At 53.1% G+C, this 23,917-nt stretch overlaps 1 protein-coding gene across 1 annotated transcript; it reads right to left on the reverse strand.

The window, feature by feature from the left end:
* Window positions 1-3,478: 3,478 nt before the first annotated feature.
* Window positions 3,479-23,564, reverse strand: PDIA4 (protein disulfide isomerase family A member 4). Its single transcript, XM_066262537.1, has 10 exons — window positions 23,220-23,564; window positions 17,133-17,307; window positions 15,712-15,917; window positions 13,609-13,747; window positions 12,299-12,504; window positions 12,025-12,183; window positions 10,195-10,346; window positions 6,904-7,060; window positions 6,377-6,610; window positions 3,479-4,946 (listed from the first exon to the last, which is right to left on the reverse strand). The coding sequence occupies exons 1-10, from the start codon at window positions 23,305-23,307 to the stop codon at window positions 4,531-4,533; spliced, it is 1,932 nt and encodes a 643-aa protein (XP_066118634.1). The 5' UTR covers window positions 23,308-23,564; the 3' UTR covers window positions 3,479-4,530.
* Between the last annotated feature and the right edge of the window lie 353 nt (window positions 23,565-23,917).

Raw genomic sequence — 23,917 nt, forward strand, 5'->3', positions numbered from 1 at the left:
CTCACAGTCACACAGTAGAGTCAGCTTGGATGGAAGCTCTGATTAATAACCACACACACCAGGCCTGATTCCTGGCCTGGTCTTCACCCAGCAAATGCCATCTATTGTCAGTCTTCTAAGACCTGGTGCCATTTTCTATGCTCAGCTCTTTTCAGGTCTCTACCGCCTAGGCACACCAATGGGACAGCGACAACCGAACGTTCCGCACAGAACACAACTCAATGGATCCAAATGACCCTGTGTTGTTTCTGCAATGAGTTAGAGCTGTGGGGACAGAACTGCTCTAGAACAAGACTTAAGAGATAAAGGTGCAGATGCTATTTGCTGATGATTCAAATAGACCGATTGTAAAAAAGTGTTTCTGAGAGAATTAGGGAAATAAAGACGGGGGACTTGATGAATTATTGTTTATTTTGGTAGCTAAGGCACTGTAGCTCTGGAGGAAAATGTGTTCTCAAGAACAGGAGGGTGGGCCTGACCTGTGATGGCACAGTGGATAAAGCGTCGACCTGGAAATGCTGAGGTCGCCAGTTCGAAACCCTGGGCTTGCCTGGTCAAGGCACATATGGGAGTTGATGCTTCCAGCTCCTCCCCACCTTCTCTGTCTCTCTCTCCTCTCTCTCTCCCTGTCTCTCTCTCTCCCTTTCTCTCTCATCTCTAAAATGAATAAAAAACAAACAAACAAAACATGAGGGTGACAAGACATGTCTGAAAGTGTCATTAAGAAAAGGGGGAGAGGGCCCTGGCCGGTTGGCTCAGCAGTAGAGTGTCGGCCCAGCGTGTGGAAAGTTCTGGGTTCGATTCCTGGTCAGGGCACACAGGAGATGCACCCATCTGCTTCTCCACCCCTCCCCCTCTCCTTCCTCTCTGTCTCTCTCTTCCCCTCCCACAGCCAAGGCTCCATTGGAGCAAAGTTGGCCTGGGCACTGAGGATGGCTCCATGGCCTCTGCCTCAGGCGCTAGAATGGCTCCGATTGCAGCAGAGCATCGCCCCAGATGGGTATGCCGGGTGGATCCTGGTTGGGTGCATGCAGGAGTCTGACTGCCTCCCTGCTTCTAACTTTAGAAAAATACAAAAAACAAAAACAAAACAAAACAAAAAACAAAAAACAAAAAAACGGGGAGGGAGGAACATGAAAACGCAGCAGATGTTGGTAACCATCCGAAGCGGGTGAGGAGTAAAGGGGTTGCCTATACCAGGGGTCCCCAAACGTTTTACACAGGGGGCCAGTTCACTGTCCCTCAGACCGCTGGAGGGCCGGACTATAAAAAAAAAACTATAAAAAAATCCCTATGCACACTGCACATATCTTATTTTACTACACTTCATCTTAGCCAAAAGGCCGAGAAGCGATGCACATATCTTATTTTAAAGTAAAAAAACAAAACGGTAACAAATACAATATTTAAGATAAAGAACAATTTAAATCAACAAACTGACCAGTATTTCAATGGGAACTATGGACCTGCTTTTGGCTAATGAGATGGTCAATGTGCTCCTCTCACTGACCACCAATGAAATAGGTGCCCCTTCTGGAAGTGCAGCAGGGGCCGGATGAATGGCCTCAGGGGGCCGTAGTTTGGGGACCCCTGGCCTATACTATTTCCTGTTTTTGTGTAAGGATGAGTCCAGAAACCTGGCTGCAGGTCAGCTCTTCCCCGGGCCTCTCCCCCAGCCTCAACTTCCCATCAGCCCCAGTCCTGGAGCCCCTGTCTCTCCCTGCTAGGGCCCACCCACTTGCTAATGGAAACAGGAATCCTCAGTCACTGGTGCTCCCTCCCCACCAGAGCTGGGCTCTGCACTTGCAGATATGGGGGAAGGGGGGGGGGGCTACGTCTGCCCCTGCAGCTGTAATACGAGCACACAGAACCCACCTCAAAGATCACTCCAATGGAATAATCCAGCAAGCTGCTCAGTGTCTGGCTTTCGCTAAGTGCTCAGTACAAGTTAACTGTCACTCTCTTGATTAAAATCTGAACCAGATGTCACCCTCCCCACAAAGTTCTAGGACAAGGCCAGACTCCTCCCAGCAAAAGGACCTCCACCTCTGGGCCCCCCCTCATGGCCATTCTTCTATTGGGGGTTCTTCTCTCACCTCGCAGCTTGATGCCCCTCCCTTTGCACCTGCTATGCCTCCACATGGAAAGTCCACACCTCTCTCCTCTTAGCTCAGCACCCCCCCCCCCCCCAGGGCCACTCTACGCTCCGGGCTGGGAGTTTCCTCTGGGCGTCCTGCCTGCACTCCTCTCACACCAGACTAACATGGACTTGCTTGCCCATCCCCTCTACTGGCCCAGTGGCTCCCTAACCATCCGGGGCCTACATTCTGCAGTCAACACAGGGATTGCTCACTCTGGACACTCCCCGGTGAACTGGGTTTTCCCACTGTAATTAATTCAGGAGAGGATGTCTATTGACTTCTGCCTCAGACCCTTGCCAATGTGCCCATGAAATTGATCTCTGGGATATCCTTAAAATGCAGGTTCAGGTTCAGCAGGTCTGTGTGCCAGCCTGAGATTCCCCACTTCAGGAAGACCCTGGGGAGAGCTGTCGCAGGGGCCCGGGGCCACAGAGAAGCGAACCTCACTTGATCCTTTCCTGAGCCTATGCTGGCTCCACCCAGTCTCAGCTCAAATGTCACCTCAGACACAAGAGCTTTCCCAACACCTCATTTCAGTGAGATCCTGCTGCTCCTTGCTCCTGGCTGCCCCTTCCTCGTGGCCTCACGCACACTGTGTGGGACACTTCCCTGAAACGAGACTGGGAGTCCCAGGGGAGAGGAGCGACCTGCTCTCCTGGTGGTGCAGTGGAAGAAAGCCCTTGAGCCCCACACCCACATCTGTTCCTGTGAGCTTCTGGCATCAAGTCCCCGGGGAGAGAAGAGGGGCACTCAGATGAAAGAGGACATTGAGGAGGGTACAGATGACATCCTGTCACACTGGACTGAGAACTTCCAAGACAGGACTTCCCACAGCTCCCAGTCCACCTCAGCCAGACTCAACTATGGAGCAGCTCACCTAGAAAAGTCCCCGTTGGCTGCTCCCACCCAGCCTCCATGACACACAAACCAGTCCCTCTGAATACTGCCAGCTCAAGTGACTTCCACCTCACCACCTGTTTCAGTCAAATCGGGAGGTGACAGGGCAGGGGAGATGGCACACCTGGTGGGTCACATCCCGACTGCGCAACCCGAGGAAGGGCTAGTCCCATCCCTCTTCCCGGCCCCACAAGTCCTCGGTGGGTCCCTTGTCCCTCATCCTCATCCCCATCTTGACGAACAGGCCACTGCTCACCTCCATACAACCTAGCAGAGACCACAAAGCCCCTTGCCTGGGTTGCGATGACCCACCTGCGCCCTGGATGTTGTGTCAGGCAGGAGAGCCCCCCCCCCCCCCCAGCCCGCCCAGGCAGGGCCTGTCCATCTTCAACTCAACTAAGGCTCCAGGAGGGGCGGGTATCCTCTGATAGTCATGGAGGTTCACTTTCAGCATTTCCTTTATTCCATCACGACAGCCTCCCCTACCCTTCTATTCCCCTAGATAGAAAAGTGTCCTGGGTCATCTCTTCTCCAGCCAGGTCAATTCTGAAGAGGCGAGGCTGCACCTCAGACCGACCTTGAGGGGCGTGGGGACCTGGAGGAGGCTCCTTGTCACACAGTCCTCGGAGTAAGCACAGCAGCACCCAGCCCCTCAGATGTTGCTCCTGGCGGGACCAGGCGGCGGCTTGGTGTCAGGCTGACGTGGCATCCTCCGCAGGGTGCTAGCCAGAACAGGCTTTGTGCCAGCCAGAACAGGAAGAAGCAAAAATTCAGAGCCTGCCGGCCATCTACTCCTCCCCAACTAGTAAGTCCTCAGACAACAAGATAAATGGCAAAAATCAACATGATTTGGCAAAGGTTTTTAAATTTTTTTTTTTTTTTTGTGGCAGAGAGAGAGAGAGAGAGTCAGAGAGGGACAGATAGGGACAGACAGGAATGGAGAGAGATGAGAAACATCAATTCTTTGTTGCAGTTCCTTAGTTGTTCATTGATTGATTTCTCATATGTGCCTTGACCAGGGGGCTACAGCAGACCAAGTGACCCCTTGCTCAAACCAGATGAGCCTGCGCTCAAGCTGGCGACCTCGGGGTCTCGAACCTGGGTCCTCCACATCCCAGTCTGACACTCTATCTACTGCGCCATGGCCTGGTCAGGCTAAATTTTTAAATTAAAAAACATAATTCACACAGAAGAGATTCAACTTATCTGGTTTTAAGAAATATATTAAAGAATGCGGAGGGTTAAAAAAAAAATCAAACCCCAAATAATGATAAAAATAGATTTATCCTCTGTAAAAATCTGGACTATCTACTGGGTTATTCATATCTAGTCAGTACTCAGAGCGTGAGGTGAAAAACCAGAGTATAAAAAAATTAAAACAAAACCAAAAAATTGCAGACACTGCCTTTGTGCTGACTGGTGCCTCTGGAAGATGACCGGGGCTGCCGGAAGCTGCCGCGTCTGGTCCTCCTGCCCGTGCAGACCTCAGAGCTTACAGCTCTTCCCTGGTTCTGCTCGGTGTTGTGGCATGTTCTTCTACAAACTTGCTCAAATGTTCCAGATCTCTGTTTCCATCCTCAAACTTAACTGGGTTCTTTTTGTCCCCACTGGGTGCGAAGTAGATAGTAGGGAACCCCTCAACTTTGTAGCGGTCGTTGGTGATGTCGTTGGCGGTGGCATCCATTTTGGCGATGACCAGGTTCTTGTGGTTCTTGTACTTCTTGCCCAGGGCGGTGTACACGGGTTCCAGCTGCTTGCAGTGCCCGCACCAGGGCGCATAGAACTCGATTAGGACATCCTTCTTGGGGTCCATCACAATGGAGTCGAAGGTCTTTCCCACCACGACCCTGACTGGCCCCTTGTTATTCTTGGGCACTGGCTGGGATTTGATGACCGGCTTCAGTTTTCCTGTTGAGGAAAGCGAGGGGTGAGGGGTGTGAGTGATGGACAGGCCCCGGTGGGTCCGCCTGAACCAAGCAGTACCTTGTCTCCAAAAGCCCAGCCCTCAGCTTCCTGTTCTCCCCCAACCTTTCCCTCTCCCTGTCCCTGCAAAGCCACGGCCAGTGCAGGCAGTCCATGGCAGGCCTGCAGGGCACTGGGTCCTGCCCAGTTAGGCTGTCACAAGAGAAGTGTCCAGTGAAGAGGGCTCCAGGGAGCACCAGGCCTGCAAAGCCACATGGGAAGAAATACCGAGCAGACTCAAAGACAGCGATCCAGGAGGTCTGCCCACAATAGGCTGGTGCTGGGGAGCGGGCCATGTGCTTAACAGACCAATAAACACATGCGTCTAATGCCGTAAAGCGAGTTCCACAAGCACATAACTTAATACAATCACCAAGCGCCTATTTAAATTTTTTTTTAATTTTTAAAAAAATTTTATTTATTTATTTTTACAGAGACAGAGAGAGAGAGTCAGAGAGAGAGAGAAAGATAGGGACAGACAGGAATGGAGAGAGATGAGAAGCATCAATCATTAGTTTTTCTTGCAACACCTTACTTGTTCATGATTTCTTTCTCTTATGTGCCTTGACCATGGGCCTACAGCAGACCGAGTAACCCCTTGCTCAAGCCAGCGAGCTTGGGTCCAAGCTGGTGAGCTTTTGCTCAAACCAGATGAGCCCGCGCTCAAGCTGGCAACCTCAGGATCTCGAACCTGGGTCCTCAGCATCCCAGTCCAATGTTCTATCCACTGCACCACTGCATAGTCAGGCTAAAATATTTTAAAAAGTAGGCTTCTTGAAATTTCCAAGACACACCTGCTCTTTTTATATATTACCCGACCCCCCCTCCCCCCCGCCGCCAAAACCTGGCTAGATAGCTCAGTTAGAGCATCATCCTGATACACACAGGTTGCCGGCTGGATAACCCAGTCAGGCCACAAACAGCAATAGAGCAATGTTTCTATCCCTCTCTAAAATCAATGATTAAATAAATAAAATTTTAAAAAGCAAAAGAGGCCTGACCTATGGTGGCGCAGTGGATAAAGCGTCGACCTGGAAATGCTGAGGTCGCCAGTTCGAAACCTTGGCCTTGCCTGGTCAAGGCACATATGGGAGTTGATGCTTCCAGCTCCTCCCCCCTTCTCTCTCTCTCCGTCTCTCTCTCCTCTCTCTCCCTCTCTATCTCTATCTCTCTCTCCTCTCTAAAAATGAATAAGTAAAATAAAAATAAAAAATAAAAAAAAGCAAAAGAATGGGGACTCTCCATCTATCCTCCCCAAGGTCCTCGGGAGAAAAGCAGGATGAGGCTCAGGACAAGCGACGGGAAGGAAGAGGCACCCAGTGCACCCACGGCCCACCCAGACCCATGCAGAGGAGGACTGGCCACACGCTGCTCACCTTTTTTGAAAGCTGTGACAAACTGGCGGAGGGTGTCGGAGTCAAAGTCGTCGGGCTCCATGGCGAACCGCCGTCCGCCAGCGTCCAGGACGGCAGCGTTGACGTCCTCCCCACTCTCGCTGAGCCCCAGGTCCCTCACCTCCGAGGCAAAGTCGTCCTCATCGGCCACAGCGAAGGTGTACTCGGGGAAGTCCTTGGCCACCTCCAACACCTTGCTCCGCCAAAACTGAGTGGCTGCAACAAGAGGGTGTGAGCTGTGGAGGTGAGGTTCACAGTTCTCTCCCTCAGATCCTCTGCTCGGGCTCTGGCCTCAACTGAGAAGAAAAGCATTTCTGAAAACCCTCTCGGTGAGCGGGAGACCTCAGTCAAAAGCTCAGTGAGACCAAGAGGCCTGTGCCTGGTGTCCCTGCCTGCCTGAAGCGCAGAGGAAAATGACCCCGAAGCCGTAAAGGGACACCCAGCTGGCAACTGACCGCAAGGGCCTGGGGCTGGAGTCCTAGCCCACATGCCTGGCCAGGGTCCCTCACCTGCTCTGTAGTCAAAGCTGAAGTCCACGCTGTAGTAGACGACGACCAGAGGGCGCTGTGTGTAGCGCTTGGCATCGTTGGAGGGCTTGCGGTGACCCACCAGGGGCAGGGCATGCTCCAGCACGTAGTCCTTGACGGCCGAGCCCTCTGTAGACCCCTGCACACAACCAGGGACAGGTGAGGCCAGCCTGACAAACAGGCTCGGCAGACACGCCCACCATTTACTGACCGACTCAGTGAGTGAAGATGGAATGGGCGGGGGCAACAATGATAGACTCTGAGCTCGCCCCCAGTCAAGCAACCCCAGATTTTCTGTGATCTCTAGGACCCCCTTTCCTCCAGTGAACCTTAAGTGAGCTTGTTGAGCCACTGCAGGAGCCTGACAACTATTAACACGGTCCTATCAGGACAGCTCACAGACGACAGGAAAATGGCACGGAGAGAAGGGGCCCAAGTGCACACAACTGGTGAGTGGCCACGCTGGGCTGTGCGTGCTGCCCGAAGAACACCCCGTGACTGCCTGCCACGCTAAGCAGCATGGTCTCGGGCAAGAGTGTGGGTGTGTGCTGTCCAGAGAACACCCCATGACTGCCTGCTGTCCAGAGAGCACCCCGTGACTGCCGCCACACCAAAGCATCATGGCCTCGGGCAAGAGCGCGGGTGCGTGCTGCCCGGAGCGCACCCCGTGACTGCCCGCCACACCAAAGCATCATGGCCTCGGGCAAGAGCGCGGGTGCGTGCTGCCCGGAGCGCACCCCGTGACTGCCCGCCACACCAAAGTATCATGGCCTTGGGCAAGAGTGCGGGTGCGTGGTGCCTGGAGCGCACCCCGTGACTGCCCGCCACACCAAAGCAGCATGGCCTTGGGCAAGAGCACGGGTGCGTGCTGCCCGGAGCGCACCCCGTGACTGCCCGCCACACCAAAGCAGCATGGTCTTGGGCAAGAATGCGGGTGCGTGCTGCTCGGAGCGCACCCCGTGACTGCCCCCCACACCAAAGCAGCATGGTCTCGGGCAAGAGCGCGGGTTCACGCGGCCAGGAGAGCACCCCGTGACTGCCCGCCACACCAAAGCAGCATGGTCTCGGGCAAGAGCGCGGGTGCATGCTGCCCGGAGCGCACCCCGTGACTGCCCGCCACACCAAAGCAGCATGGTCTCGGGCAAGAGCGCGGGTTCACGCGGCCAGGAGAGCACCCTGTGACTGCCCACCACACCAAAGCAGCATGGTCTCGGGCAAGAATGCAGGTTGGAGCTGTACAGCGGGGCAGCAGCTTGAGACCGTGGCCAGAGACGGAGTGATATGCAGGCTCGGCTTCCTCTGGTACCCAGGTGGCTCCTGGGTGAGGGGGATCAAGTGAGACAAGCCCAGCTCTGAGTTATACAGCAGTCGTGACCAACCGGGCACAGTGCAGTGGACACTGAGACCTGGCTGTCAGAGGTGAGGTGACGGCCCTGAGGGACATGTAGCGTGCCCTGACGCAGGGGCTCCCACCAAGTATGAACTTGAGTTAGCCCTGCAGACGCCAGACTCATAACCACCCGAGGGTAGGCACTGCCAGCTCACATAGACGGAGACACTGAGGCTCAGCAAGGTTCAGCTGCTCTCCCAAGGCTGCACAGCAGGACGTGGTGGACAGACCCCACATTCCTCCCCTAGAGCCTGAGTCCCCTCTGGATGGGACAGTCAGGGAGGTGGCCCCATGCAGTGCTGGGGATGGGCAGGACTTGCCATGTGGGAGGAAGAGCTGGAGACAAAGCACTGAGGGTCTGGTCCAAGAGCACCAGGAGGGTGGGAGGAAAGTGCTGGCAAAGCGGCGAGGGGGGCGACTGGAACCGCACCCCGGAGGCAACCTCAGGAGTGAAGTGGCAGGAGCAGCGGGGAACCTGCGCTGGAACCGAGCGCACACCCCAGGGGCCTCGGCCCGACTCCATGCGGGGCTGCCTGCTCATCTGCCGGCTCACAGACAACCTGTCCTCTCTCAGCCACTCCAGGTGCTGACCCACACTTCGCTTTACTCACCTGTCCTGCCCTTGTCTTTCCTTTGTCCTGATTTCTAAAGCCACTTTAAAAACACTGCATGTTATTGTACTGTATGAGTTTTCACAAAGTAGCCTCATGTAGTTTATGGAATAAAGGTAGTATGTAAACAATATCAATCCATTTAAAATTTAAAATGTAGCTAAAGGAAACCCAACAAGTGGCACTAATAGATATGAGACTGGACAGCAAGGGTCTTAGCCTTTCTGAGGTCAAGGACCTCTTCAAGGATCTGTCAAAAGCTACAGACCCCCTTCTCGGGAATGTACACACCACACAGGGCTGTGCCTGACTCCCCAGGGCCACTGCCCCACATGCACAGGGCCCCTTTCTGGACAAGAGACTCTGAGAAGGAGAATGGGACTAAAGACCCCGGGAATCATAGGGCCGCCTCCAAGGCTGTCATGTTGCCAGTTCACAGAAACAGACCAGAAGGAGCATGGCTGCTCCCTGGCACACGCCCAAGGGACTCAGTGACACACACGTCCTGCAGGTCGTGTGAGAGCCCTTGGCCCAAGTGCCGAGGGTCATGGCCCGAGGGGGCACCCTAGCCCAGGAAGGACACCTGCATCCTTCCCTCCGTTACTTCTAACTGGCTGTGGGACCCTGGGTGCGAGAGTTCACTTCTCTGCATCCCAGTCTATGAAAAAAACAACAAAGCTTTGAATTCAAGATCTAGGGTCTTTTCCAAACCTGAAGAACTGCTCACTGAATTGTCTGGAACACTGAGTTGAGAAGTCCCTCTCCTTTCTAGAAGTGGCACACCCTTTAAGAAGGTGGGGCTGGGGAGTTGTGGAAAGAAAGGCCCCGTCCACGACCCACGCCGCTCAGCTTCACATGGCGGAGAGGCCTGCAATGCCCACAGCCCCCAGTGTCTGGGCCCGCTAGAAAATGAGGTTTAGCTCCCAGCAGCAGCACATTCTGGCCAGAACCAACAACAACCCAGGCCAGACCCACAGTGGGGGGCACCAAAGGGAGGCTGGTACCAGAAGGTACGAGTGGAAGCAACTCTTCTGGCAAAAGCAGGTGGAGCTCTGCCAGGGGCCAGGGCCCTGCAACTGCCCGATATGTGAGTTGCCCCAGTAAACCCAACCATGAACAGTCTGCTGGCTGTGCTCCAGGGCCCAGAGCCTGCAGGGACAGAAATCCCCATGCTCCAAAACCCCCGAGGTGGGAGCACCGGATCCTCATGACGGCTGGACACCCAGTAGCTGGCACTTCAGAAGGGCCAGAGACCCAAGCCACCTCACCCACCTGGATGTCCATCACATGGCTCCTCGGCTCGTATTTCGACTGGAACTTGTCAGGCTGCATCATGACCAACTTCCCAGGAGAGACTTTCAAGAACTTTGCTATTTCAGTGCTGAAAGTGTGATGGAATTTATAATCTTCTCTCAGGTTGTTAGCTGACAAACAGAATGATAAATACACAGTTTGTTCAATTGCTTCAACAATCTAGATTTAACTCATTACCAACATCAACCACAAGTGTCCAGAAAAATAGTGTAATGACCATTGTGAGTACTGTGTGGACCTGCTTCAAGCTTAAATGTTGGATTTCAAAACTTAGTACAGGCCTAATACCTTAAAATCTGTGTCCTGATGTTTGTAATTTTAACTGAATGTTCAGAGAAAAATTTAGAACTAATGTGTCAGGAGCTCCGGCAGACTGCTGTCTCTGAGGTCGGGGAGCACTTAGCCCCAGAGAGCCAACCTGTCCTGAGGAGCCAGCGAGTGGCACACCTGCTATGTGTGCAGGGCGAGTCTCCACATGTGCCCCTTCCCAGGGTCGAGCCTCTCCTCCTCAAGGTGGGGGGTGGCGTGCTGGTGGGCTGGGCCCCTAACTGTGATTCTTATACTATATATAGTGTATTAAAATCTTGTTAAACTCCCAATAAAACCCCACTGTCTGGAGATAATCGAGAACAGAGGCTGGCAGACTTTTTCCAGAGAGGACCAGACAGGAAACGCCCTTGGCTTTGCAGGCCACGCTGCCACAACCACTCCACTCCGTACTCAAGTGTGAAAGCAGCTGGACAGTGTGTGAACAAGTGAGTGTGGCTGCATTCCAACCACCACAAAACCAGATGGGGCAGGTCCGTTAGCCCCTGCCCTGGGCCTGGGGTGACCACACCTCAGGCCCTCCGCTCTGGTCCTGCTGAGGCACCCAGACCCCTGCAGGGCAGGCCACCCTGTTCAAGCCTCCAGGCGCCCCAGATATCAGCACCCGGCTATGGGTGAGGAGACAGAATTGCCTCGAGAACTCCGTTAGCCGCCTTGCATGCTCACAGACCCCCTTCTCCCGTTCTCTGTAGACCACCCTGCATCCCTGGGGCTCTCTGGCTATCCACGCAATCCAGTAAATGGGCTGGCACACCGGGCCCGGTGCCTCTCACCTCTGCCTGCAGCCTGCCCAGACTGAGCCACGTGAGGCACACGTGTCCGACTTGAAGTGTGGTGCCTGGACTGGCAGTGTTGCCACCACCCTGCCCCTGCCCCAGGCCTGGACTGTCACAGACCCCGACGCCAGGATGCGCATGCAACACAAACATGACTTGGGTCTGGCGGTCCCTCTGCAAGGTTCTTCCTGACTAGTTAGGAGTGGATGACAGGGTTACCTAATTGATAAAGACCAAGGACGCATGACAGGAATTTTGCTAATCTGCATTTGACATCTGCACAATTGTTACTGCGCAGCACAGAAGTTGGCTGATCAGGTCACTGCCTGTGGTTGGTCACAGTGCTAACAACTGGCAGGGCCAGGACTCAAACCCAGGTCGAAACCCTCACCTTCCGCTGAAGAGCCCCCCTTTCAGAGGGGCTTGGGAAGGGGACCCTAGAAGGTGAGGGAGATAGAAAACGAACTTGGAAGAACTTGACTGTGCCCCTCCCCAACTCTCCATGGGCAATTAAGGTAACAAGGAACTAACCTCCAACCACTGACCTGTGTGAAAGCAAGCCTGCTCCCACAGAGGCTACGGCAACACATGCAGTCGTCCCCTAAATGTTCACCCAGGGGTGTTATGCAAAAGCAGCAGGCTCCCCAGGGGGGCGTTCTGTCCAGTGCAGAGGACTACTACTCACCAGCATCCTGGTACAGCTGATAGGCCGGGTCACTCTCTGCCTTGAAGACCCCAACAATGATGACATCGTCCCCGTCCTTCAGGAACTCCTGAACCTGCTTCAGGGACGATATCTCCTTGGAGGGCGGCCCAGACTGCTCAATCATGTAGTCCACGATCCCTGGGAGCAGAGCACCCGCCTGAGGAGGGGCTGGGTTCCAGGGTACTCCACCCACACCCACATGTGCCAGGGAACCTCTCTGTCCCATTGAGCTGAGAGAAGGAAGCGGCCATACCGTACTTCTCCCGTGGGCCATTGTATTCAAAAGGCTTTCCCTTGCGAAAGATCTTCAGGGTGGGGTAGCCCGAGACATCGAACCTCTTGGCCAGGTCTGTTTCCGCGATGGCGTCGACCTTCGCCAGGGGGATTGGGGGAGAGCGCTTGCTCAGCTCCTTGGCAGCCTTCTCGTACTCGGGAGCCAGCTTCTTGCAGTGCCCACACCTGTCGGAGGAAGCCAGTGCTGTCAGTGACCTGTTCCAGTGTGGACACAGCCTTCCAGCTACACAAGGTGCCGAAGCCCAACCTGTGTTCTTGAGCAACTTGGTGAGACTCAGCCAACCTCTGAATGGCTCCCGGCCAAGGGCGCTGGGCCAGGGCCTCAGGAGAGCCAGCACGACCTGGCATTCACCCACTGGGGACACAATGAACAAACAGACACACACAGGGACACAGACCAGAGCATGACTATGACGTGGAATGAGATGTGGGAAAGGCCAAGACAGACAACATCCTGAGAAGGGGAATTTTCTTCACTGGAGAGTTGGGTCAGGTATGGAGACAGTCAGGGACAGCTTCATACAGGATGTGATAGCTGAGCTGGGCCATGAGGGATGGATAGGAAGTGGGCAGGAGCTTGAGAAGGCCAAGGGGAGGGACACAAGGCAGAAAAGCTGTAGGAGCCCTGAGGCTCCAGTGTGAGAAGGGGACACATCTCGAGTGTGGAGCAAGGCTGAGGGTCACCTTCTATTCACTCTGAAACAGCCAGAAGCATAGATGAAGGCAGCTGAAACCACGGTTCCAACACCTCGGAAGGGAGACAGCAGGGCTAGCGTGACAAGGCTGGGACAGGAGGAGCGAGGCCATCAGCTGCCACGTCCCCTTCACTGCTGGGGCCTGTCTGTGCTTTCCCCACCCCAGCCGGAGAACTCCCATAAACAGCATTTCCAGGCCTCCTACCGGAGGTGAAAGATGTCACCTCATTGCCTAGAGGGGCACGGCTGTCAGACAGCCCTCACATGTTTCCTCAGGGATGCGCCTAACCCCACACAGGACTCCAGCAGGCACAGGCCTGTGCTCAGCTGTGTCTTCCAGTCTTGGGGGGTCCCAGGTCACCCAGCAGACCTCCCATGGGGGTCATGTGGGCTTCCCCCCCTCACGTCTCAGCCCTGTGTTCTGCCCGATTACAGCCCTCAGGAACAGCCTGTAAAAGAACCCTGAGCAGCTCCACTTCACCCTTAGTGCAAGGGGGACACGCTGCACCCACCTGGCTCGTTGGTCACCTCTGCTACCCACCCAATGCCAGCAGGCTACCCAACACCATCTTACCACGGGGCATAAAACTCCACCAGAATGATGTCTGCATCGTTCACCACTTCATCGAAGTTATCTTTGTTTAGCACAAGTGTGACTTCTGGGGGGGGCATCCAGTTGGGCTGGGAGATCTCTTTGACTTTGGCAATAATTTCTGCAATAAACCCAAGAAGATTGAGCACAGGCAGACTTCTTGACAGCCCAAGACTGGCCGCTGAAGGAGAACCAGCCTAGGGTCCCAACGGCACATAAACCCCAAGAGGTCATCTCCCAGTGCTATGACCAGTGTGCTGATCAATGGTCCTGGCAGCTGTCCCTTCATGTGGACGTGTCTACCACCCGCATATCAGAGCATCATGCAACACAAGCAAGAACCGAGAAAAGGAAGAGAGCGGCAGCTCCCACTGCTCAGGCTGCACTGGCGTCACCTGTTATAAAATGGCCCGTTTGTGGCTTCAGTCCCCAGAGGTGGATTCAATGACAGGAATGGGACACAGAGCATATTCTCACAAAGCATTTTCCAAGTGGTTCTTAGGAACAATGGTAACAGACTTGTAACACTTCCTTTGCTTTTTTGACTATGGAACCCACGAAGAACCAGGTCTGAGAGCCACTCCTGCACAGCACAAGCTCGCAGACTGAAAGGTGAATCCACTGCGCAGGACACTGTCCCATCCCCACCTGGAGCCCCACGTCCATCACTGTGGAGGGCCCAGAGTCCACGTCAGTCACTGTGGGGGATGCCCATTTATGAAAATGCACTCAGAGGGCCAGTAGAAGACATGCTCTTGTGGAAGTCTACCACCATCTTCTTTGTTCATTCATGTAATAAAATGTATTTAGTGCCTAATGAGAGCCGGCAGGGATCCACGGGCCTGGTTCAAGACCTGCCTAGTTCCCCACACTACAGTGCTCAATGTCAAGTCTGGGCCTGAAGCCTCGGCACCCCAAGCATTTGTAAGAACTGCACTGAACCTGACCTGGAACTCACTTAACAAGCAACGTGGGGATGGGGCTCTGGGATCTGTCTTAATGACACCCCCCCACCCCCCATGATTCTGATGTAAGCTGAACATTAAGAACCACTGGTCCAGGCCCTGGCCGGTTGGCTCAGCGGTAGAGCGTTGGCCTGGCGTGTGGGGGACCCGGGTTCGATTCCCAGCCAGGGCACATAGGAGAAGCGCCCATTTGCTTCTCCACCCCCTCCCCCTCCTTCCTCTCTGTCTCTCTCTTCCCCTCCCGCAGCCAAGGCTCCATTGGAGCAAAGATGGCCCGGGCGCTGGGGATGGCTCTATGGCCTCTGCCCCAGGCACTAGAGTGGCTCTGGTCACGGCAGAGCGACACCCCGGAGGGGCAGAGCATCGCCCCCTGGTGGGCAGAGCGTAGCCCCTGGTGGGCGTGCCGGGTGGATCCTGGTCGGGCGCATGCGGGAGTCTGTCTGGCTGTCTCTCCCCGTTTCCAGCTTCAGAAAAATACAAAAAAAAAAAGAACCACTGGTCTAGAACAGCGATTTCCAACCATTTTCATCCCACGCATACATCAACTAATTGCTAAAATTCTGAGACACAGCCAAAAATATATTTTTGGCCAATCTGACAAAAGTAAAAACAGTATAATTAAGATTCATTCACACTGAATGGCTACTGTTGTGTTGGCTGTTGTCATTTTTTCATTTGACAATCTAAGGGAAGAGAGGTCAGTGCCCCTGACCCAACAGCCCAGCACCGCGTGTTTTCAATGCTCCTGTGGCACACTGCTGTGCCAAAGAATCACCGGCTGCAGACTGCTGCTCTAAAACGCCACCAAGAACCCCCACCTCCTGTATCACTTCTTTCTTTTTAAAATTTTCAATTACAGTTGACCATATGCCATTTTTTAACACATCCACCCCAGATCTTGTTTCATGGTCTGAAATGGGAAGATACCGCTCCCACCCAAGGACAAGTTTATTTTGATCTTGGTAACCTCGAACATTCCAGGAAGGAGCACTCCCAGAAACTGGTGCCCAGGGTCACTCCCAGTCCCCTCAACTTGTCTTCCTTCCTCTTATCGAAATTCCCCGTCCCAGGGGACAGAGCCCTGGTCTCAGCTTCCCCCAACAGCTCGAGCGCCGCTCACCATCCTGGGTCCTGGAGCCCTCGTAGTCAACAGCCTGTCCCTTCTTGAGAACCTTGATGGTGGGGTAGCCGCTCACATCAAACCTGCTGGCCAGCGCAGACTCCGTGGTCGCATCAATCTTAGCTACAGGAATGGGAGGGTCGTTCTCCTTCAAGGCACTGGCGATCTTTTCATATTCTGGAGCAAACTGCTTGCAATGTCCACACCTAAGGATTCGGTTTGGGGAAACAAAGGCTAACTGTCCCTGTGGAGGCTTAACTCCAAGACACACACAAATGGGCATCAGGACTGACCAGGCAATGGAGCAGTGACAGAGCGTCGACTTGGGATGCTGAGGTCTCAGGACAGAAACCTTGAGGTCGCTGGCTTGAGCGGAGGCTTGCCAGCTTGAGCGCCCCCCCCCAGTCAAGGTATACATAAGAGGCCATCAATGAACAACTAAGGTGCCTCAACTACAAGCTGATGCTTCTCATCTCTCTCCCTTTCTGTCTCTCTCTCCTCTAAAAAAAAAGGGGGGGGGGACATCAGGATAGGAAATATCTGCAGTTAAGAGGCAAGACACAACGGAACATCACAGGAGGTCAACGTGGCTGGAAGTCAGAGGTCAAGGTTCAATGTCCAGTTCTGCTTTGGACACATACAGAGTTTTCCAGAGGCTACCCTAAAAATGATGTTAACATGCAATGCATTACTGTTACTTTTCAATTTCCCAGTTCTAATGTGGTAAAGACTGAGAAACACGACCCACATGCGAGCTATTTGGGGCCCTCAAATTTTAAATGCTAAGGATCCCAAAACTAAAAAGTTGGCAAACTACTGATCTATAAAATAGAAATAGAACCTCAAAGACATGTTCAAAGTATTGTTGAAGTGTTTTATATAAAACAGCTCTAACTGTTCTTGAATATCAAGCACTGCGCACACATGAGTATCTGGACCATGACTCCAGAGTAAACAAGGGAGGGTGGAGCAAAAGGGAAAGAAGGCATTATAAGACAACAGGAGATGGGGGAGGAATACAGGCCCAGTTAGTACTGCATTGTGAGGGTGAAGGATGGTAAAGGGGGCGGACGGCAGCTTGCCCGACCACTGACAGGAGAAGGGACATGGGTGGCCTCGAGACGGGTCAGACATGTCTGACACCCACAGAGGTTTCTGTCATCATCACAGCTTGTTAAATACCACCCCCTTCCCAAGTGTAACTATCAGAGGACCTGTTCACATTTTAGACTACTGGGGACCGTGTTCTGAGAGCGCTGGCTCATGGGCTGCTCCGCACAAACTGGTGGAATGCTAAGCCCCAGGGATCCTGAACCAGGGGCTTGGGTTCCTGCGCCCCCCACTATCGCCCAGCCGGGGTCAAGCTCATGAGCAGAGGAACCCCTCGCCCACCGGAGAAGAACCGGAACATGGGTCCTCACCACGGAGCGTAGAACTCCAGCAGCACTGTGTCTTTGTCAGCCACAAAGTTATCAAAGTTGGCGTCACTTAGGACTAAGACACCATTTTCTTCCTTAACATCCAAGTCATCCTCCTCCTCCTCCTCATCTTCCTCTTCTTCGTCTTCATCCTCAATGGCCTCTTCTTTATTAGAATCTGAGTAGAAAATATGCAGACTGGTTAGAAAATTTGTGACTCTCCTCCTTAAAAATTTCCGAAGAACCTCCAACCCTTCAAAATGTGTTGTGAGTCCTGAGTAGTCCATGGGGGCCCCACTAGACAGGGTGGTGACATCAGAAGTTCCTACCTCGGCAATTCTGCTGTAACTATGCATGAGTGGCCACCTGAGATTTCACTTAAAGGGAGGTCATGGTTAAAAGATGTCTGAGGCCTGACCAGGCGGTGGTGCAGTGAATAGAGTGTCAGACTGGGATGTGGAGGACCCAGGTTCGAGACCCTGAGGTTGCCAGCTTGAGTGCAGGCTCATCTGGCTTGAGCCAAAAAAAAAACTCACCAGCTTGGACCCAAGGTTGCTGGCTCCAGCAAGGGGTTACTCGGTCTGCTGAAGGCCCGCGGTCAAGGCACATATGAGAAAGCAACCAATGAACAACTAAGAAGTCCCAACGAAAAACTGATGATTGATGCTTCTCATCTCTCTCCGTTCCTGTCTGTCTGTCCCTATCTATCCGTCTCTCTGACTCTCTCTGTCCCTGTAAAAAAAATTAAATTAAAAATAAAAAAGATGTCTGAAAACCACAGACCTAGAGTTTGAAGTCTAAATGCTCCCCAGAGGTAGCACCTCCTGTTCTTTCTCCCTGAGAAGAGATCCAACATCAGCTCTTCTCCCCCTCTGCACTGAGATCTGACCCATTATCCCTCAGAAACCCCTGCAGTCTTTCCAGGCCTTGCCCTGTAGCAAGACTCCTCTACCCACAGCCAGCACTTTGCATTTTAGGAATAATACCTCATTATATGGTTCCCACTGGTCTGTGCTCCAGGACAAGGTTAACTTTCAGTGATGTGCTTCCAGCCTGGAAGCAAATCTCTTCCCAGAACACAGAATCTCATTACATCTCATCTCAACACAGAATCTCATTACATCACAAGTACATCTCATTATCAAGATCCAGTTAATTTTTTGCCAATCTACAGACTGTGGAACTGCAGTTCTTATTAATCAGGTCCCTCAGCTTCAGTCACATCAGCAAGTGCATTTGAAGCAAGCGGGAGGATTTCATAACTCCAAAGCCAGAATGTTCCAAGGGGCCAATTATTCCTATTAGGACATGCTTCCCAGGAGATAAACCAAGACTGACTGACAGTTACTGCATTTGGGGCTGAGGATGAGGTCAGGGCATGAAAACCTGCCTTTGGGATCCTGCACCGCCTGGGACTTGCCCAGTCCCGGTCCCACCCCTAACTACTCCAGGCCTGGCCCTGCAGCTCTCAGAGGGGCCAGGAAACTGGTCTGGGTGGGGCGGGCAGTTTTGTTCATTATTGTTAACACTACCAATCTGAAAACAAATTAAAAAAGCAAACAAAAAACCTACCCCCCCCCCAACCCCACCAGCCGCTATCTTCAACCATGTCCCTTTAAACCCCTCACTGCTGTTTCCTGATTTCTACATTCCTTTGTCAGGGGAGGGAGAAACAGCTCTAAAATCCCAAGAGAAAACCTACCAATTTGAGAAGTACGAACTGAGCAGACTCCCATGCTTCTTGGGAGAAGTTCGCACCCCTGCCATCACCTTTCCTTCCGGTCCACTCCCTGCACTCCAGGCCACAGCTCCTCTGGGGGGTGGACATGCCCAGAGGCGGGCCTCAGGCCCTCAGCACTGTCACCGGGCAGCAACAGGAATGAGGCTTTCTGAATGTGAAGGGGCCAGGACGCAGGGGAAGACAACCTCACTTGCATGTCCTACCAAAATGACCTGCCCGAGGGCTGCAAACCTGAGGCTCTATGCGGGGTTCTCTGTTCCAGCTGGGGCACCCTGGCCCAGATCTGGAAGCCCACTTGGGCTGCACGGCCGCAGTGGGCAGCTGGGCAGGGCTTGCGGGCCACACATGTCCACTCGCCCCACCTTGCTAGTCAGGTGCACCAGCAGAACCAAATTTACCTGCAAACAGCTGGAAAGATTGGAGGAAGGCTAGAAAGAAAGCAAAGAGGAACTCCGTCTACTCTTCAAACTGGGAGACATAGCTGGGGCAGGAAGAGGGACTCTGTAATTTGCTCAGATTAAGGTGAATTTTACAAGGAAAAGAAAAGATGCTCCCTTATCTGCACTCAGCCTGAAGTGGCCCAGCAGCACTACTGGTGACAGGGCTCTCAAGATTAAATGGGTATCCATGAGTTACCAAGGACCAGAGCTAAGAGAACTCCTTGATTTAAAAAAATCTACACTTTCCATAGCCCTGGTCGGGTAGGTCAGTGGGTTAAAGCAGTGGTTTTCAACTGCCGGTCCATGGACTGGTATCATTATTGGGTCTATAATCTTCATACAACACAAGGGTGGTTAACTTTTTCGCAGGCTGGCACGAAATTTCTGGTGGACAGGCTGTTGAAAACCAATGGGCTAGAGCAGTGGTCGGTAAACTCATTAGTCAACAGAGCCAAATATCAACAGTCCAACAACTGAAATTTCTTTTGAAAGCCAATTTATTTATTTATTTATTCGTTTTTAGAGAAACAGGAGAGAGAGAAAGCGGGGAGGAGCAGGAAGCATCAACTCCCATATGTGCCTCAACCAGGCAAGCCCAGGGTTTCGAACCGGTGACCTCAGTGTTCCAGGTCAACATTTTATCCACTGCACCACCACAGGTCAGGCCGAGAGCCAAATTTTTTAAACTTAAACTATAATTATATAGGTAGGTACATGGTTATTAACTTAATTAGGGTTCTCCTAAGCTGGCCTTTGCTAAAAACATCTTCAATCTGATTGAGCCGCATGTGGCTTGCGAGTCACGGTTTGTCAACCACTGGACTAGCACCGAGCCCATATGCCAAGGTTGCAGGTTCTATCCCAGATCAGAGCACATACAACTATCAACCAATGAATGCATAAATAAGTGGAACAACAAATCAATATTTTTTTCCTCTCTTTAAAATCAATAAACTTACTACACAGACACACAGACACATTCCATTTCTCCTCCACTCACAGACAACCCAAGGGCTGATTTCTCTGAAATCTGAGAAGATGCTGGCTCTATATTCCCACCTACAAGAAACCCATATTTCAGTGAGGAGACCACTATTAAAGGAGACTTCACTTTAGAGTTGGATGTTTTGGGGTAGAAATACATCCACAGCCTTCCAGCACCTTCCAGACAGGTGCCATCCTCCTCACATGAGGCCTCTCGGATCCTCTCAACAGTGCTCAGCCCACATGGTAAGGCCACACTCCTGAAGTGGGGGGCCCTGCCCCTCCTCTAACCAGGTCAGTGCAGTCCCTGCCCACTCCCACCAGTACATCTGAAGAAAAGACTGGGCCCCTGTCCAGTCTGGATGCTGGCTGCTCCTTGCAGGATGTCCTCACCTACTTTCTTAGCTGGGCATTGGCAATCCCCACTAGAGATACCCCTATAACAGGTGGGTAAAGTCTACCATTAGGTCAAGCCCAAACAGTTTATATTAAAAGTGGAGAAGAGATACTTGTTATCAGAAATAACACTGCAGCTGATATGGTTGACAGGACTATACCAACTTTTAAACATTCTCTCATCCCTTGAGGGAAACACATCACATGCACTTTACAGGTGATGAAACTGAGGGGCAGAAAGCCTCAGTCCCCTGCCCAAGGGTCACACAAAGCTCCTCAGTGGTGGTTTCTGACCACTCAACTGCTATTCTATGCCGTTCTATCAGATTTTTTTTCCAATAGGCCCAAAGTTCTACATGGCGTCGTTTGACAATTACTTCTCAGGGATCAAAAGAGAGAGACAATTGGAGAGTTTTTTTGTTTTTTTTTAATTTTTTTTTATTTTATTTTTTATTCATTTTAGAGAGGAGAGAGACAGAGAGAGAGACAGAGAGAGAGAGGAGAGAGACAGGGGGGAGGAGCTGGAAGCATCAACTCCCATATGTGTCTTGACCAGGCAAGCCCAGGGTTTCGAACCGGCGACCTCAGCATTTCCAGGTCGACACTCCATCCACTGCACCACCACAGGTCAGGCCAGTTGGAGAGTTTTATTAGCACTAGATCCAAATGAATTTCCACTTACTTTACAATCTAAACCAATCCCCAATAAGAGCAGGCATCAAAATATCTTCCTTCACTGTTAACAGGAAAGATGCGTAGCATAGAAGTGACTTCTAACCAGAGACATGGAAAGCCCTACAAACTGAGGCTTTAGTCCTCAGAGCTCAAGTTCTATTTAGTAACCATATTCTTAAGATGGGGGGGGGGGGATTTAGAACCCAGACATCCCTGTACTGTTTGAATCTAGAACGTAAGGGGGAAAAAAAAGTAAAGAAAGCTAACAAAACTAAAAACCCTGCAGGTTTGGAATTTCTAGGGCAAAGTGGGACCCCACAATAAATCCACAAAACAAGTTATCTGTGATAGGCATTAAAAATGAAGGGCTAGGGATGCCCATGGAAATGGGAAAGAGTCAAGGTTCGAGCTAGAAGCCCACCCCACCCCAGAGGACGCCTTGGGAGACCTGTCTTGGCCATGACAACCTCAGAGGTTCCAGGGCTCACCCCAAAGGCAACTGCTTCCCAAGGCCTCCACTGCATTAGTGACCCAAATGATAAATGCACTGGTTATTAGTAGTCCTTGGTGTCCAGGCGATTTTGCTGTTTAGCTACTGTCCCCTCCATCCCCACTGATCCTCAACCTTTACTGTGCTCCCCGAAGTTTGTTCTGCCTATGAACCCATGAAGAACTTGTTTAAAGTACAGATCCCGGGGGGGGGGGTCCCCCCCATTAGCCCTACTTCTGCTTCGGTATATTTTTGGGACTCTGTATTTAAATAAGCACCAGGTGATGTGGCTAAAGTTCCCAGGTCACACTTGAGATCAAGTTCCTTTCGGCAGGTATTTTTTCCACTAGGTGCTTGGCTTTTGCTTCCTTTCCTATTCTGGTCAAGATTTTTGTCTCTGTGACCCCTGAGAAATTCCTCAATCTGTTTGAACGAGTATAAAGGTCACATTTCCCCCTACACATTAATATCAGAAAAGAAGTATTATTTATATTGGAACAAACTCACTGGGGGGAGGGCGACCCCCTAGTCGTCGGGAGAAAGGCCAGCGAGGAAGAAAGCAGAGACTCACTAAAAGGACGCCCGGTTCTCTAGGAGCGGCCTTCTTTCCTTGCCTTGTACTTTCTCATTTCCAAAGTTCTCTTAGCTTTTTGTTCTGAGCCAGCTGGTTGCAAAGTAAAATGCAGGACCCAGGACTAAGGAGCTGCCTAGCGTTCCTGGGAGAGCGGGTCCACGTCTCATCCTCCGCTCCCGGAACCCAGCGCGGTGACGGGCACGAATTAGGTGCTAAGTAAACGCTCGCCGAGGGACTGGCTTCTCCGAAAAGATGCAAACCAAGCCACCCCTTTCTCCCTCGAACCCTTGGGTCACTTACTTCCAAACCCACGGACATTTTGTTGTAAATGCTTGCTGCTCGCGGCTGCCCCGGGCTCCCACTCGGGCCTTCCCTGAATCCTGTTTGGAAAACAGGGTCCCCTCTCCCCATTCCTCGGGCGTGTTCGCCTGGAAATTTTAAGCAAATCTCAAACTCTCCTCCCCAGGAGCCTCGCCTGGAGGAAGATCTGAGCAGAACCGGGACGAAGGAGCCAACAGCAAAGGAGGCACTTGGCGCTCTCGCCGGTCCACGCCGCGGCGGCACGGGGCTTGCTACGCGCCGCAGCCCCGGCCCCTTCACCGCACTGCCGTCCCAGGAGCTGAGCGATGCTGGCCACCCGCCTCCGCCGCTCACACTCCAGCAGGTGGGCGCCGGCGTCAGTTCTAGAGCGGCTCCACGCGGAGCCCACCGGCCCAGGGTCGCACCCATCCCCGGCGCTGCGCGCGGCGCTCTCCAGCCCGCAGGCTCGGTCCGACGCCCGGCTGCTCACCTTCGTCCGGCTCCCCGGCGCTCGCCACGGCCAGCAGCTGCGTCAGCGCCAACAGCAGGACCAGCAGGCAGGCTTTGCGGGGCCTCATCGCGGCAGTAAGAACGCAGTTCCCTGGCGCCGGCGGCGGCTGAGCGATGCCGGACCTCCGGCTCTGGCCTGGCGGGCGAAACGTGAAGGGGGGGAGAAACCCCCCGCCAAAAAATCCTCGCTGGTGACTGGCTGGGCGCGAGAACTGCCGCGATCCCGCCAATCGAAGCTCGACTGGGGGCGCGAGGGGCGTTCGCTTCGCTACGCGTCCCAGCTACGCGGTACCGCCCTCCTCCCCAGCCTCCTCCGCGCGCCTCGCGGCTCTCGGGTTTAAAGATCCGAGCCCTAGCCTGAGGTGCCCCCTTCTGATTGGCTGCGCCGCGGCCACCAATTAGCAGCTGCCACTCGGTTTGCCCGGAGCGCACAGGCTGAGACGGAGACCCGGAGAACAAAGGCAGCGGGCCGAAACCGGAGGGGCGGGGACCGTGCTACGCACGCAGGCGCGATTGGCTGGAGGTGAGGGGCGGGGCTCCGGTAAGGCCACTGAGCTTGGCAGGAAGAACACGCGTTATTAGACGAGTGGTGGGGATAAGGGCTGTCTGCACACACTGCTGAAGTCCCAAGAAGCTGGGGACCAATTTGGGGGAGCCTTCTCTACCAGTTTACTGGTA

This window comes from Saccopteryx bilineata, chromosome 2 (assembly GCF_036850765.1).
Source record: "Saccopteryx bilineata isolate mSacBil1 chromosome 2, mSacBil1_pri_phased_curated, whole genome shotgun sequence".
Classification (NCBI taxonomy): Eukaryota; Metazoa; Chordata; class Mammalia; order Chiroptera; family Emballonuridae; genus Saccopteryx; species Saccopteryx bilineata.